Source organism: Quercus lobata, chromosome 7 (genome assembly GCF_001633185.2).
Source record: "Quercus lobata isolate SW786 chromosome 7, ValleyOak3.0 Primary Assembly, whole genome shotgun sequence".
NCBI lineage: Eukaryota > Viridiplantae > Streptophyta > Magnoliopsida > Fagales > Fagaceae > Quercus > Quercus lobata.
In genome coordinates, this window is record NC_044910.1 from 35,822,711 (window position 1) to 35,838,225 (window position 15,515).

General features: G+C 32.5%; 1 protein-coding gene across 1 annotated transcript; it reads left to right on the top strand.

The window, feature by feature from the left end:
* The first annotated feature begins 6,872 nt into the window (after window positions 1-6,872).
* On the top strand, window positions 6,873-10,032 carry LOC115952884 (protein yippee-like). Its single transcript, XM_031070217.1, has 5 exons — window positions 6,873-7,616; window positions 8,789-8,832; window positions 9,448-9,556; window positions 9,666-9,721; window positions 9,792-10,032. Exons 1-5 carry the CDS (start codon window positions 7,521-7,523, stop codon window positions 9,874-9,876), a joined length of 390 nt encoding a protein of 129 aa, XP_030926077.1. The 5' UTR covers window positions 6,873-7,520; the 3' UTR covers window positions 9,877-10,032.
* The last annotated feature ends 5,483 nt before the right edge of the window (window positions 10,033-15,515 follow it).

The window sequence follows — 15,515 nt, forward strand, 5'->3', positions numbered from 1 at the left end:
CATTTGGTTATCCTTAAAATAATCACTAATATCCAAACTTCGTCCTATTAAAGATTCCATTCGTCTAAAAAGGCTGGTGGGATGTGATAAACCTTTTCCAATCAAACTCCTTTTTAATTGTAATGAATTAATAGAGAATAATACCTTAAAGAAGAAACTATACTAATATACAACCTTAACATTAACATATAAGAAGAGGAACAAGATCCTCTCAATTTCAAGTTCAGGTTCTTTTCATTTTGTCAATTTTACTGTTGCACATTACTGTTTAGATGAAATTGCACATTTCTTCAATTTCTTCAACTCTGGAACACAAGGTAAGATCTCTGGATTTCTACTTGAAGCTTCAATCTAAGTTTCATCTATTCCTACATCAGCTAGTAACTGATTTACTTGTCTTGCTTGGTCAAGTGCTTGTCTGGGCAGCTCTGATGCACGAGCTACTGTACTGTGTGGCATGCTAGGCTGCACTAGTGTGACAGTTGATGCTGCATCACCTGGTGCACTAGCTGCTACACTGTGTGGCAAGCTGAGCTTCACTAATGTAACAGCTGGTGATGCACTCTCTTGCCTTTGACATAATTGAGCACATTTAATATGATTAATTCTAGCATATGCAAATCTAACAAAATCTCCAAGTTGCATAGTTAGCAAGAATATATCCCAATGGAAATATTCCAAAGTGAGCATAGTATAATTAAAGTAGGAATCCATCCTTCAAATTCACTCAATATAATCTACCATTGCCTATTACCATCAAAACCAAATACAAAGCACATCTTAGCAATTCCACAAGCTGGAGTAATCCTCCACATAGCTTTGTTTGGAAACTCAAGCAAAGAATTTAAAACACAATCCCCTTATTTTCTCAAACATTCTTAGCGATCAATTCCAAACTCATGCACAATTTGATTTAGTAACAGAAATAAGCAACATACCAAAAACAATTAGCAAGGTTCCATAACAACTGGTGCCACATGGTGCCATGATGCAAAACAAAAAAAGCAGGGTATATAAAGCCAATAATAATCATGACTGATGTTGATATAATCCAAAGGTATCTAACAATATATACCAAATTCCTCTTTATTTAAATCTAAGGTAATATAGACTTAGACCATATGCAAGTAACAAAGTACAATACAAGCAATATATGAACTGACTTCATCTTAGTGACCAACACAAAGTTTGACTACAGTAGCATCATATATTACCTGGAAGGAACCATCAATGTTAATCTAGGCAACTTAATCTTATTTTGTCCCTTTCTTTATTACTACAATATAAATATAAAGATGATAAATATGTACAACCCCAAAACAAGATTGTACGTACAGCTTCAATATTGGAAGAAGAAAAAATAACAATTTTAATCTAATTTAAAAGAACAATTTTTTGAAAAAAAAAAAAAAAAAACCCTTTTACTGTATATCAGTGCATCTACATTCTACACTCATTGAAGCGTTTTATCAAACAGTACAAGTTTCCTTTCTACAGAAGACTAAATAAGAACGTATTTGTCAATTTTTTTGGAAAAAAAAAAATCAAGACACATATGTAAAAAGAAAATTCATAAAATAAAATGAAAAAAAGTGAGGAGAAAACCTTCTTGCAAAGTTAGAAGTTGAAAGCAGTGAAGAAAACTTTATGGTTGGAGACAACGGAGAGACAATTTTAGGCATTTTCTGACGAGACAAAGGTTAGTCTCGTCGGAATTGGTGATGATTGGCGATGCTAGGCAGCGGCTATAAGGTTTGGAGTTGAGAGAGGGAAGATGGAGGTGCAGGTGTGGTATGGTGGTGCAAGAGAAACAGAGAGAGATGAGATTTGCTATTTTGGAGAATGGGAAATGGAAGAGTGGTGGTATAGTGAAATTTGGTATTTTCGAAACTGTTTATGTCCAGCAGCATAGCTCCGGCGACGATGCTAGGTAGTGGGCAGCGACTATGGAGGTTTGGAAGAGAGAGCAGTGAGAGAGCAGAGATAGAGAGAAAATTTTGATTTTCAAAAAAACGGGAAGTGTTGTTTTGATGGTGGGCTCTGAAAATTTAGAGAGTATTTGTGTTTTTTTATTTTAAATAACCTAAGTTGGTGAGTTGTAATTTTAAATCCATTTGTCAATTTTTTATTGGTCTTAGAAACTCCACATGTGTGTTGAGTTGAAGTTTCAGAAACACTATATACTTTCTCTGTGAAGAGAACACGCAAGGAATGAAAGGAGCTCTTCAGGTCCATTTTGCCAAAAGTCCATGCGCATTGTCATATATCCGTTGGGGTGAGTTGGGCAATTACCAAATTACCCTTCAATAAATCATGCTCATGTCTTCAGAGTCTCACGCTTGTTCCTCATTCCTCTCATCTCATCTCTCTACTCTGCCTTTTGCCCTGAAGCTCCCTCACGCCTCTCATCTCTTCTCTCAGCTCTGCCCTCTCTGTGCTACTACAAGCCTCTTCGTGGTAAAAGTCTCTCTTTTCTTTTGTCATCCGTTGAATCTTCTTCCTCTTCTTCTTCTTTCTTTGTCTTCTTCAACGCGTATTCCTCTGTATTTTTTTTTTAAAATTTTATTTGCCTAATTTGATTTGAGAAATATATTTTGAAGGTAGAGTTTTGATCAACAAAACACCAAGCAACACTAATTTGCTACCAAAAACCACCAGGTACCAACACTGATCTGATTTTTTTTTTTTTTTAACCTATCAAAATTTTTTTTTTCAAATCTTGCATGCTTTGTTCTTGCTAAAGATCTATTTGTTCTCTTGCCGGGTACTGAAAAAAATTTGTCGGTACATGCTTTGTAATTTTTTATTTATTTTGTGGATGTTTTGTCTTTCTAAGTTATGCGATATCTGAGAAAAAATTGGAATTGGGTATTTTAGTTCCAACCCCCCTTTCTCTATTCAAGTCATTTTGGATTGAGATCTGATTTTTTAAGTTTAGCATGATTTGGATCTTCTTTGGAATTGGGTATTTTAGTTTTCGTTTCAAGTTTCACATCTTTGGAATTGGAATTGGGTATTTTAGTTCCTATGAGGCAGTACAGATGTTGGGTATTTCAGTTGGGTTTAAATTCAATAGAGCAGTTTTTCATTTTGGGGATGTATGACTTGTACATACGCTCTACATGTTTAAATACAATAGAGTACTTGTGAATATTTTGCCGACATCTACTTCCAAAAGAATACTTAAATTCTCTCTCTGTTGCCTTCCACCATCACCTATCTTGAGTTATATTTCGTCTTATCCATTTTTGTTGACCTGATTTCTTACATATAGCTGTGAGGAACACTAAACAGAGTAGATGTGTGCTATACTTAATTGGCCTTACCATTATGGTAACACGCACAAACTCTCTCTCATTCATCTCCAAATGGTAAATGGGAAAGGCTGGGTATAGGTCTTTTGTTTATTTTATCACTTGTGCATGCTGATGTTGAAATGGTATTGAATACTTTTTGCCTTATTCTCGTACAAATCTTCTTTAATTTTGACGCGAATACACATAATGTTTGCTGCTTGAACATTACAAAGAAGTCTTTAATTGGCCTTACCATTATGGTAACACACACAAACTTTACTTTTTTACATAGTTTCTAGCTATGCATCCTCCATACTTTGTAGAAAACAGAGAAGCATTATGAGAAACTGATTGTATACAATAATACAATGGAATGTTTATTCTAGTCCTCTTAACATATTGTATACAATCAGTTTCCCATATATGCATCCTCCAGTCAAATATGTTTATGAAATGTTTTTTATGTGACCCTTAACATATAATGGAATCTGTATTTACTGGTGGTGTGAGTGGCATTGTGAAATTCTACAATTCGAATATGTGTCAAAGATGTGCCATGGAGCCTATATGTTTATGCAAATACATGTTAGTGTGTCACATCTTAATGTTAAGAGTTTGTAGGTGTATATGTGTGTGGGGTGCTGATGGGGAGTGCGTGTGGTGCTGATGAGGCATGCGTGTGTTGTTGCATGGTGAGGTGCTGCAGGGTGTGCATGGGCTGCTAATGTGGGGGGTGTCTGCTGCCGATGGGTCTATATATATATATATATATATATATATATGGAGGGGCACACCTAAAACAACATCGGTACGATGAAACGATTCGATTGCTTTCTAGCTGTGTGGAGTCTTTTGGCTGAATATTGTAGAAAACCAAGTTTATTTATGATATAGGTATTGTTTAAACTTATTTTGAAAATTGAGGAGAGAAGCGAATTTCAGCAACACCATTGCCGAAATTTTGAGAAAAAGTAAGAGAGAAGAGAGAGAAATGATGTGACGGAAAGGGGAGAGAGAAAAAAGGAATTTCGGCAATGGTATTGCCGAAATATGTGCCCAAAAAAAGTAGGCTGACCTACCCGAAATTGGGAACTGACTTGATCAAAAAAAAAAAAAAATTGTGGCAATTGAATTGTCAATTGTGGCAAGAGTAATACTACATTCACAAACTATTTTATAATATTTTTACAAATTGTTGTTATTGCCAACTTCTTACTAGATCTCATCAGGACCTATTAATAATATCACTTTTTTATTTATCAATAATCACTTACCACATCAGCCATTTGTGAAAGTTCTTGTAAAAAAATTTATATCTCTAGCATTTTGCCTAAAGTGGATGATTACAACCAAAAAAAAAAAAAAAACTATTGTGGCAATTGAATTGCCGAAATTGGAGGAGTAAAAAAAAAAAAAAAAAACCTCCAATTTCGGCAATTCGAGGAAGGTGAGGTACTATCACCATCAGAAATCTTATAAAGCAAAACTTGCCTACTAAGGTACCACCAAAGCCTTGTTGGGTAAGAATTCTGTCCTTTTGCCTTTTGCCTTTTTTGTTTTTTGTTTTTATTTTTATTTTTTGCTGGCCTTCATGAATGATTTTTTTAATGAATTAAGATCATAATAACAAGAAGTCAACAACAACTATAGCAATTAGGAATTTTAGGGAGAAAGAATAGGTTTTCTGTCCGGAAATGTTGGTGACCATTTTTTTTTTCACATTTTAAGTCGGAAAGTTGTAATTGGTTTGACATTAATTTTGATATATATTTTTTCTTAATAATTTGATAGTTATAACTTATAATAAAAGAGGGTACAATTTGAATCTTAGATGTTATGAAAATATCAAAAGTTGTCAATCAATTAAACTACAAAATTCTTTAACAATTTTATTATATACTAATTGCTGCACAAAATGTGAACAGTTTATGAAAAAATTTATGGTATTTGACATTATTTTCATCAGCTCATTTGGCCTGCTTTACTGGCAATCAATAACACACACACACACAAAAAGGTTAATTTACCATTCGTAATAAATATAAGACCTCGCACAATACCATGCAATGACAAAAAATTAACTTAAAAAAAAAAAAAAAAAAGCAGCGATTTTAAAAAGAAAGTGCTACAAGTTATGTACAATTTTTTTTAGGCAGAGAGTGGGGATGGGAAATATGGGATTAGAATCACTTTTTTTTTTTTTTTAATAAATAAAATATTTGAAAATTTTATTAATAGTAGTTATTAATCATGATATATCAGCGGCTATAGTAGCAACTAGGCATAAAATATGGAGGTAAGTCCTCCAGCCAAACAGGCTATCATTTTGTTTTGTTCTGTTGAGAAATAAGATGTAAATTTCATGAAAGAAAAGTCAAATTGGTTTGAATTACGGAATTGAGTGTGAAAGAACATTTTTCGTCTACACTCAGACACATGTGACATGTTTGGTATATTTAGCAAAATTATGAGCTTAAACTGCAAATTACATTACAAGATTTTTTAAACAAAATTTTAATATTATGAGTTACAACAGCTAAGCAAAGTGTGTCACTACTCGTGCCGGCCTCTTTTAAAATGAGTAATTCTAAAGACGCATAAAATGACACAATTATGTATCACAATTTGCCATGTAGGGAGTTAGTAGAGGTGTTCCCACATAACTCATCATTACATTTCTACTATTTACAACTTTTTATATAGGAAATTATGGTATAAAGTTGTGACATTTTATGTGTCTTTAGCGTGCTTCTTTAAAATTGATAAAGCTGAATATCCGGTCTAAATAATTAAGGGTGAGTTTGATTCACCTTTTTGAAGTTGGGTTTTTTGAAAAAATTGAGTTTTCAAAAAGTTTTTCAAAAAGCTAAGTGTTTGGTAAAAGCAGTTAAAAAGTGTTTTTTGAAAAAGCTGAGTATTTGGCTAACACTTATAAAAGTTACAGTTTGAGGGATAAATTACAAAAAAAAAAAAAAAAAAAAACAATGTATATATAAGGGAGTTTATTTCATACTTAAATAAATATTGTAAAATTATTTTTTGGCCACCAATATTGGCTAATAATAACCTTTCACTTAAAATTTATTGTGAAAATATTGTGATAATTTATACTGATTTTAATTTGAATGTACTATTAAAATTATTTTTTTCTCTTTCTAAAAAAATTATTTTTTTCTCACCAATATTAGCTAATAATAACCTACCACTTAAGATTTATTGTGAAAATATTATGATAAAAATTGATACTGATTTTAATTTGAACTTACTATTAAAATTATTTTTTTCTCTTTCTAAAAAAATTATTTTTTTTCTCACCAATATTAGCTAATAATAACCTATCACTTAAAATTTATTGTAAAAATATTATTATACCATTTCCTTCTTCTTCTTCTTTTTTTCCTCTTTTTTTTTTATCCTCCACACAGTCGCATTTCTTTCTTCCTTTTTTTCCTTTTCTTTTTCTCCCTCTTTTTTTCTCCTCCACACACGTACCCTTACACTTTTCTTTTTTTTACTTCTTTCCTCTTTTTATCCCTTCCACTACCTCCAAACTCTAGAACGTTCCAGCTCTCCTTCTTCCTCTTTTTTTTTTTTTTTTTTTTTCTTTCCCTTTTCTCTAAGCACTTCATCTGTAACACCCATGCAATTCTTCACCCTGATCTTCTTGATTCTTTTCTTTTTCTCTAAATTCAACCACTTACAAACAGGATGATTCAGATCGGCAAAATTGGATCAGAGCAGAACAAACGTAGATGGGTACAAACTCCATTTGAAAGATTTTGCTATATTCTAATGTTTTTTTGTTTTGCATTTTGAGAAATCCTAATTTGCAAGGAATTGATTTTTTTTTTCTTAGCTGATTTAGGAATTTGTTATAGATTTTTTTTTTGTTTGGATTTGGAAATTTGTTATTAAGAGGAATGAGACACTGTGCGTGAGATTGAAGACATAAGCATCCTTTATTGTAGGGCAATTTGGTAATTGCCTAACTCACCCCAAAGGATATATCAAAATGCCCATAAACTTTTGGCAAAATGGATTGGAAGAGCTTCAACTTTTTCAGCCCAAAAAGCCCGTTTTGGAACAAGCCAGCCCAAAAATTCCGTTTGGTCGGTATAAAACGCATCTTTTTGAAAAAAGTTGCATTTCATACTTTTGATCCTTCTTCTTTCTTCGTCTTCTTCAACGCGTATTCCTGTGTGTGTGTGTGAGAGAGAAAGAAAGATGGGAAGGCTTTTTGCGATCACTCTTGAAGGACGCATCTATAGCTGCAAGCACTGCACGACACACCTTGCTCTTTCTGATGATATCGTTTCTAAGGTTTTCGTTTCATTTCCTTCTTCCCCATTATTTAAGTTATAATGTAATGTTGCGTGATGCATTTTTATGTTTTGTTCATGTGTGACTTTCTTGTGTTACGATTTTTGTCTACAATGTAAAAGGAAGACCCTTTAGGCCTTTACTGATAAATCTATTACAAGATTTAATTTAATTTTTTTAAATAAGGAAAAATAGAAACAGGGAAGGCTCATTATGAATAACAAAAGAGAGAGAGAGAGAGACCTTGATTTAGTCTAATTTGGGGACTTTGTATTGATAATAAGTTTTTGCTTTCTTTTAATTTTTATAATATGTATTTCAAGTATTAAAAGAGGACATAACATATCAATTAAGAATGTAACAGAGAGAGCACCAAAAAAAAAAAAAAGAATGTAACAGACAGTATGATTTTTGGATAGTGAAAAAGAATACATGTGGATCCATAACCGGCTTAAAATTTTGGGACTTAGGATTGGTTGTTGTTGTAGTGTTCTGAGTTGTGCTTCTTAGTACCATATGTGTTTTACCCTATGAAATTATATTACTTTTCACTTTGTCATTGTGTAGAATGGTCTATCTGTATGTATAATGATCATTTTATTTAGAACCTTGACAGGTAAGGCCAATGTGAATACTGTCAACCTTTGACATCTTTAATTGCCACTGAGAAATTTGGTTACCTAATAGTCCTTAGAAATGTTCCTAGTTTAACTTCGATCAATTTTAAGTCCAGAAATAGATTATAGAGACCGGTCTATTAAATTAATATGTCTGTTTTAGCTTCTTTTCATTGGATTGTTTCAGATTGTAAAGCATTTATTTATATTATTTTATTTTATTTCTTTTAAAGTACTTTGACTATGTTTATTAAAACATAGCCATCAACATACCCATAATTTTTCTTCTTAAAGGCCAAATTCAAGTCTTCTGATTATGCCATCCATCAGAGACCTGGGGCTTCTCTGGCTAAATTTGTTACTCATGCTTATGATAAAATAATCGGTCTAATTATGACAAATGAAATTGACCTTTGGGAGAGACCACTGATAGCATTTTGTCTTTCTTCAACTTGGTGTGTTGATTCCCTCTTCTTTATTGTGTTTCAGCACCCAAATTATATCTGAAATGATGCAACATGCAGATACTCTAACCCTTTGTTTTCCTGTATACAGTCTTTCCGTTGCAAGCATGGAATGGCTTATCTCTTTGATAAAGTGTAAGCTTTACTACTCATTGGAAATATTTAAGATATCTTTGTAAAATTTATTACTAGTTAGTATTAAGCCTATAAGTACGGGTGGCAACATCTCTTTTTATGCACACAATTCTACTATTATCTGACAATGTCTGAATATGGTACGATATTGATCAATGTTGTGCTTTGTGCATGCTTGCACAATTCATATAGTACATGTACTTGTCAGTTTTAATCATTTCTCAATGTGGTATAAACTCCATAGAAAATCTGGTTATATTGTTCTGAGAGGCTACTGAATGAGCACATTTCATTCAATTTCCAAAATGTTTCTCATCAATCGTCCAAGTAATTGGGAAAAAATTGCTGCAAAAACAGCATGCTATGAAGTAGCCAAAGGGATTCTTCATTCTCATCAATGAATTGAAAACCTTGCCTGTGGCCTGTGGCCTGTGGGAAAGCATTACCATTGTGTTTTCTCTTTATATTCGAGCACCACCCTATGCTTGACCAATTGAGAAGATGGTAGATCCCCTCATCTCTTGCATTCTAGGCAGGCTCATTGATAGCGATGTAATTTGGCAATTTTAAATGTGAATGCTTCAAGTAACATCTTGCTTTCCAAATGCATGACAGCGTAAATGTCACACTTGGAGAGAAAGAAGAGCGCTTGATGATTACTGGATTGCACACTGTTGTTGACATTTTTTGTGTTGGGTGTTGCTCAATTGTGGGTTGGAAATATGTAAGATCTGTTTTCAAAATTTATGGCTTGTAATTTTTGTTCTTTATTCATCACTTGTCAACATGGTTTTTCAATGGTTTCTCTTTAAGTTTTGCTACTCATTTTTCAGGAGGCTGCAAATGAGAGAACCCAGAAGTACAAGGAAGGAAAATTTATCCTAGAGAGGTAACTAATTACTGACGTTTGTGGTTGCACTTTTAACATTTGAAGTGACGTGAATTTTATTGTTGAGTAGGTTTAAGATGTTTGGTCCTGATGGGAGCTTCTTCGCAACACCTCATGATGCTACATTTGGTAGTAGTGATGCTGATGATGCCTGACTAGCCATTCAATATGGAATTGATGGACTATTTTAATTTTACATTCTATGCACTCTATGTTCTTGGTTGAGTCTGAAACCTGAGTTCATAATGTTAGTCTCTTCACTGTTATGGACCATTTTTGCAGATTGTATTATAACAATGCACTTTCTCTAATTTAAATTTTTGTTGGTATAGAATCTTTTTTATAGCTTTGCATATAATGTGGATAATTGCTGGGTTCTATGTCCAATTTACCGTTCACAAATGTTTTTCTGGTCGAACACAACCAGGCTTGGAACTCATTATATTTGCTTTCTCTTACAAAGGCTGCACATTGAGCCGGGCAATGGCCGGGGAAACTCAAAGGTAGTTCAGAAAAACTATCTTTGAGCCGGAGCCAGTATCCCATTGAACTCATTTTGCTTGAATTTGCTAATTTATTTGATTGGTAATGTTTGTGGTCCGATAATAAAGTAAATGTATGATGCCTGTATACCCAGAAAAAATAAAATAAAATAAATAAATAATTTATTTCTTATTCATTTGTTGGTTATGTATCCTGCCTCAAAAGAGTGTTATTTTGGTCGTCAGATTGGGGTTGGATTTGGACTTAGCCAATCATGTCCAGATGTAACCCCTTTTTGTCAACCCATTAAAATCTCCATAAGTTGTCTTCTTGTAGAGATTTCCATGGCTAATAAATTGCAGTTGTGAATGACAATCAAGATAGCAAAATGTCTCAGGCTCAATCCTGTCTAGTCCTTCTCGTATGGTTTTTCAAAACACTTCTCTCTGTCTTAGTACTCTCACTGTTGCCTCTATCTTTTTTTCTTGGAAAAGTACCTAGTGTTTCAGATATATGTAACATCACACTTACAACATATAAACTCCATTTGTTGTAATTCGTTGTGTAATTACGTTCTGGATGCATGTAACATGGTACTCACAATATGTGGTGTCCGCATATTTTATCCAAAACACTACCACCCCACTCATTCAATATGTCAAATATCTTCTTTTTTCTTTAGAAAAAGTATCTAATGTTTCGGATACATATAACATCACACTCACAACATGTGGATTTCACTTATTGTAATTGCTAAGTGTGTATTTAATATTTCAGATGCATGCAACATCGGCCTCATGATATGTGGAATCCACATATTTTAAGTGTTACGCTACAAGCATTTGAAACACTAGATATCCTTTTCATAGCCAGACCTACCTCACACTCTTTAGTCTTTTCGTTATCTTGCCACAGAGAGAGGATAATGCAAGGAAGATGCCCCCATGGATTTGGGCCTATCCGCCCCATTGCCGTGCCGACAGAGTTTTGTTTAATAAATGCTTTTGATTGCTCCAACAGATAAAATTCTAGACTCTTAAACATACAGAAAATGATGGACACCAGGCCCATGTGAAAACTCGTGCACTTGGCCCGACTCAAGAATTCGAAAGGTCGAGACTCGAGACGGTGCCCAAAGATATGGGGAGGTGTGGGGCTCAAACGTTGAGCGTGGCACATCACCTATGCCTCGAGTTCTCATTTTCAAAGTTAACATCAATATGGAATTGGAGGTGCTTCAAGGGACAATGAAAAGTATAATACATGTAACAAGCATAGTGTGACGAATACAATCATCACCAAGGTGATGCATTGCATTGTATTTGTATAGTATATATTATTAGTAGTATTATTATTCTACGACTAAATAGGATTTAAATTTACGATTTCCACTTCATAATATCTTTCTCATACTAACATATATGATAACAAAACACTTATGATAAGTTTGTGCATTAGAAGCCATGCTTTACTATAAGCTCACATTAACATAACTATATCTTACTGAAAAATGATTCTCTCTATTCTAAATGAATTTATTTTTTTATTCATATTAAATATTAAAAATTTTAAAATGTCTACATATCGTCATAAATTTATTAATTTACATAACAATCAATCTTTTCTCTTACTTCTATGAAATTGCCCGCCAACTAAATAGGGTCTTTGTGACCCAATTGATTAGGTATTTTATTTAAGGATTCTGTTAAAGAGTGCCTAATGCATTTGTTGAAGTTGAGTTTTTTATTACAATCAATCCGTTTTTGTTAAGAGTCTTATAATATTTATTTATTTATTTATTTTTGTTTTTTTCTAATGTAGATTGGATTCTTCTCTGTGCATTTAAGCACCAATTACCAAAAGCTTTTTTTGTAATTAAAAAAATTTTAATTCATATTAAATACTTCTCTCCTAATGGGTCCGCACACAGAGGCAGACACCAAAATTTAAACAACACGATTCTCAAGGTTCCATGTCATGCAATTTAAATTCGAGTCTTATGAGTTTCTTCTTGGACCAAGCGTAGCCGTTTGATGTGGTAGTATATCCCAAGAAATACAACAGCCCACGTTTAAACCGTAGTGTCTTTTCAAAGCCAAAGTTTGAATTTCCTCTGGGATTTAACATCTATATCTTTTTACTTAATAAAGGGTCAAGGTTTCTGCGTGTGCAGGAATGGGAATGTTCTTGACTTCTTTCCAATTCTAATACTGCTTTTAGAATTGGTTTGAGTTTAGAGCTTTAGGGACGTTTGATGTTTATGTTTAAATAACAGTTTTTAATTTTTTTTAAAATATGTGTGAATAAAAAAGTGTGTGATGTTTAAAAATTGAAAACATGTATTTAAACATATGTACCAAACGGACCTTTAAATTTCAAAATTGTCCTTACAAAATAATACAGTATATTTTTTCTAATAAAAAATATATTGGATGTGTGTGAAAGTAGAATTGATCCTATCCCAATCTTATTTAAAAAAAAAAAAAAAAAAACCAAAGAAAGAATAATTGATCAGCCAATATACTACATGTATTGGCCCATAACATTGCAATATGTGTTGAGGTGTTGTTTCTATTGGGGTTCAAGGGTTTAATTATGAACAAAGTTTCTCTCTAAATTAGATTAGAGAGAAATTTTTTAAACTTCTCATATATCTTTTTTTTTTGTGAATTTTGAAAATTTAATTGTTGAATTTCATGTTTCTTATGTTCTTAATATGCGTATCAAATTTCATTCAAATCGAATGCTATTTACTTTTCGATTAATAAACTTATTTTTTATACATAATTTTAGATTACAAAACCTTAAAATTTTAACATTTATTTGATGACATAGTAATTAATTTTTGATTTTCTTGAAATTTTGCAAGTATGAAAGATACAATAAGAACATGCAATCCAATAATTAAATTTTCAAAATTCACACTTAATATAAAGATATATGAGAAGTTTGAAGAGTTTCTCACCAAACTAATAGAGAAACTTTATTCTTTTATTTACTGTTTTGGTTCTTGCTTGATTAAATGAAATTTTATTCAGGGAAAAAAGAAAGATGTTTGTAAAAGTATAATAAACTGTACAAATGATGTTTAACTAGTCACAGTTAATATATAGCATGATAGTGCCATACTGCGAATTTTCTTACTGGTTTTTTGTTTGACCACCATGCATTCACCAGTACTGCAGAATTGTAAAAAAAAAAAAAAAAAAAAAAAAGTACGGAATACACCAGTCGGTTTTAAATGAGCACCAAGGTGGCAAGGTGATTAAATTCTCACCTGCCAAACGGAAAAAGAGTAAATTTTCCTGCTATGACAGGTGCCATCATGCAATGTCCAACGTTGTAACTTTAAGCCCCCCCCGCGCCAAAAAAAAACCCAACCCCCTTTTTATTTATTTAAAATTTCAACAGTTACGATGAAGAGAATGAATTTAATCCTTAAGGTTGCATCTATTAAGAATACATGAATTTGTCAATTAATTGAGTTACAAACCTTTTAGTATAATATTGGGATTAAGATCTTATAAAATACTCCCTCCGTCCCACTTTGTTTGTCATCTATTCCATTTTGAGATGTCCCAAAATATTGTCTTGTTTCTAAAAATAAAAGTCATTAATTTACTAATGTTCCTATTATACCCTATTAATTTACTAATTCAATTTTTTGATAAATTTATTTAAGGGTAGTTTTTGGAATTTATACATTTTTAAAATGTAAACAAGATAATAAATTATGTTCCCTTAAAAAACTTGACTTTTCAAACAGGACAAACAAAGTGGGACGGAGGAAGTATGTGATCTATATTGTGAATTGTAAGCAATGATTTGGCAATATTTTTCCATGGAGTTGTAGCTTGAATGGCCTTATAATCCTTGTGTTGTGTGTTTGACTAGTCTTACATCTCCTCTTAAAATAGAAGTTAAAAATTAAAAAAAAAAAAAAAAAAAAAAAAAAAAGAGGGGGGGGGGGGGGGGAGGGTTGAGTCCAAAGCTCCTATAAAGTAGACCTGTCAAGATATAAGCATGTAACAATTACTTGACACATGTCCAAATTCCAAATGGACCAATGCACAGAAACACTAAACCCACCCTTTTTTTAGAAGACACTGGAATCAAGTTTTTTTTTCTTTTTTTTTTGAGAATGACATTGGAATCAAGTTGGTTCCAAAAACTTTCTCAAAAAAAAAAAAAAAAGTTGGTTCCAAAAAAAAAAAATGCTACCATTTTTTACTACGCCCTTCATAAAATACGTACAAGGTTCAAGGATTTCTCTTAAAACAATACATATATTACATTATTGGATAGATCCTCTTCTAATTTTTTTAAGGCAATCCAATATTTGATATTACGCAAAATTTAAAATCCTATCCATTTATTATACAGTAAAATAGACTGAATTTTATCATAATATCAATATTTAAACAAATATTAATTTTCAATATCATGATATTTATTTAATGATATTTCCTTTTAACCCAAAAAAAAAAAAAAGATATATATTTAATGAAAAAAATAGTGGTAATCACTATTTGTTGATAATGAAAGTTACCAAACAAAAAAGAAACGTTGAATATCGCTAGAAGAAATGGCAATATCGTAAAAATGTATGAAAAACGTAGTCGTTTTCCATTCGTGTCGGTGTGCGCAATTCAAATCCTCTATATTTTGTTTTGTTCCTACGCTACTCTTTCTTCTTTCACTTCAGAGCTTTTAAAAACACAACACTCACAGAGTGCCACTCTCAACTCCTCCATTTCTCTCTCTCTCTCTCACTTACTATTTTAGACATCACTTCCACTAGTTATTACTCCGATTGCCACTCCTCTCTTAAACTAGAAACAATAAATGCTACTTATTTTTTCTTACTTATTTATTACTCTGTGTATATATATATAAGCATTTGCTTGCTGCTTCAGATCCGTAGTGTTTTTTTAAATTGAAAAAAGCTCACCGAGTCTGAGTCTGAGTCGGAGTCCGAGTCCGAGTCAGAGCGAGTTGGTGTTTGAAATAAAGCTGAGCTGATCATGGTGACGAAGGAGAAAGACGAAGAGCTCGCGATCTTCTTCGAGATGAGGAGGCGCGAGATTGACAATGAGAGGAACATTTCCGTCCAGCCAAACACTGCCTTAGGTCAATACATTTTCATTTTCACATTCTTCTGTATTTCAGATTTTTTTTTTAAATTTTTAATTTATTAATTTTGGTTGGTGCATTTTTTTGCAGAGTCAAATCCAATGACAACAACACGGAAGACTCGGACAGATGAGTTCTTGAATTCAGAAAATGACAAATCTGATTATGATTGGTAAGT

Coding starts and splice junctions, on each gene's coding strand:
- LOC115952884 (XM_031070217.1), top strand. CDS start 7,521: ATGGGAAGGCTTTTTGCGATCACTCTTGAAGGACGCATCTATAGCTGC. Junction 7,617..8,788: donor CTGATGATATCGTTTCTAAG/GTTTTCGTTTCA, acceptor TCCTGTATACAG/TCTTTCCGTTGCAAGCATGG. Junction 8,833..9,447: donor GCTTATCTCTTTGATAAAGT/GTAAGCTTTACT, acceptor AATGCATGACAG/CGTAAATGTCACACTTGGAG.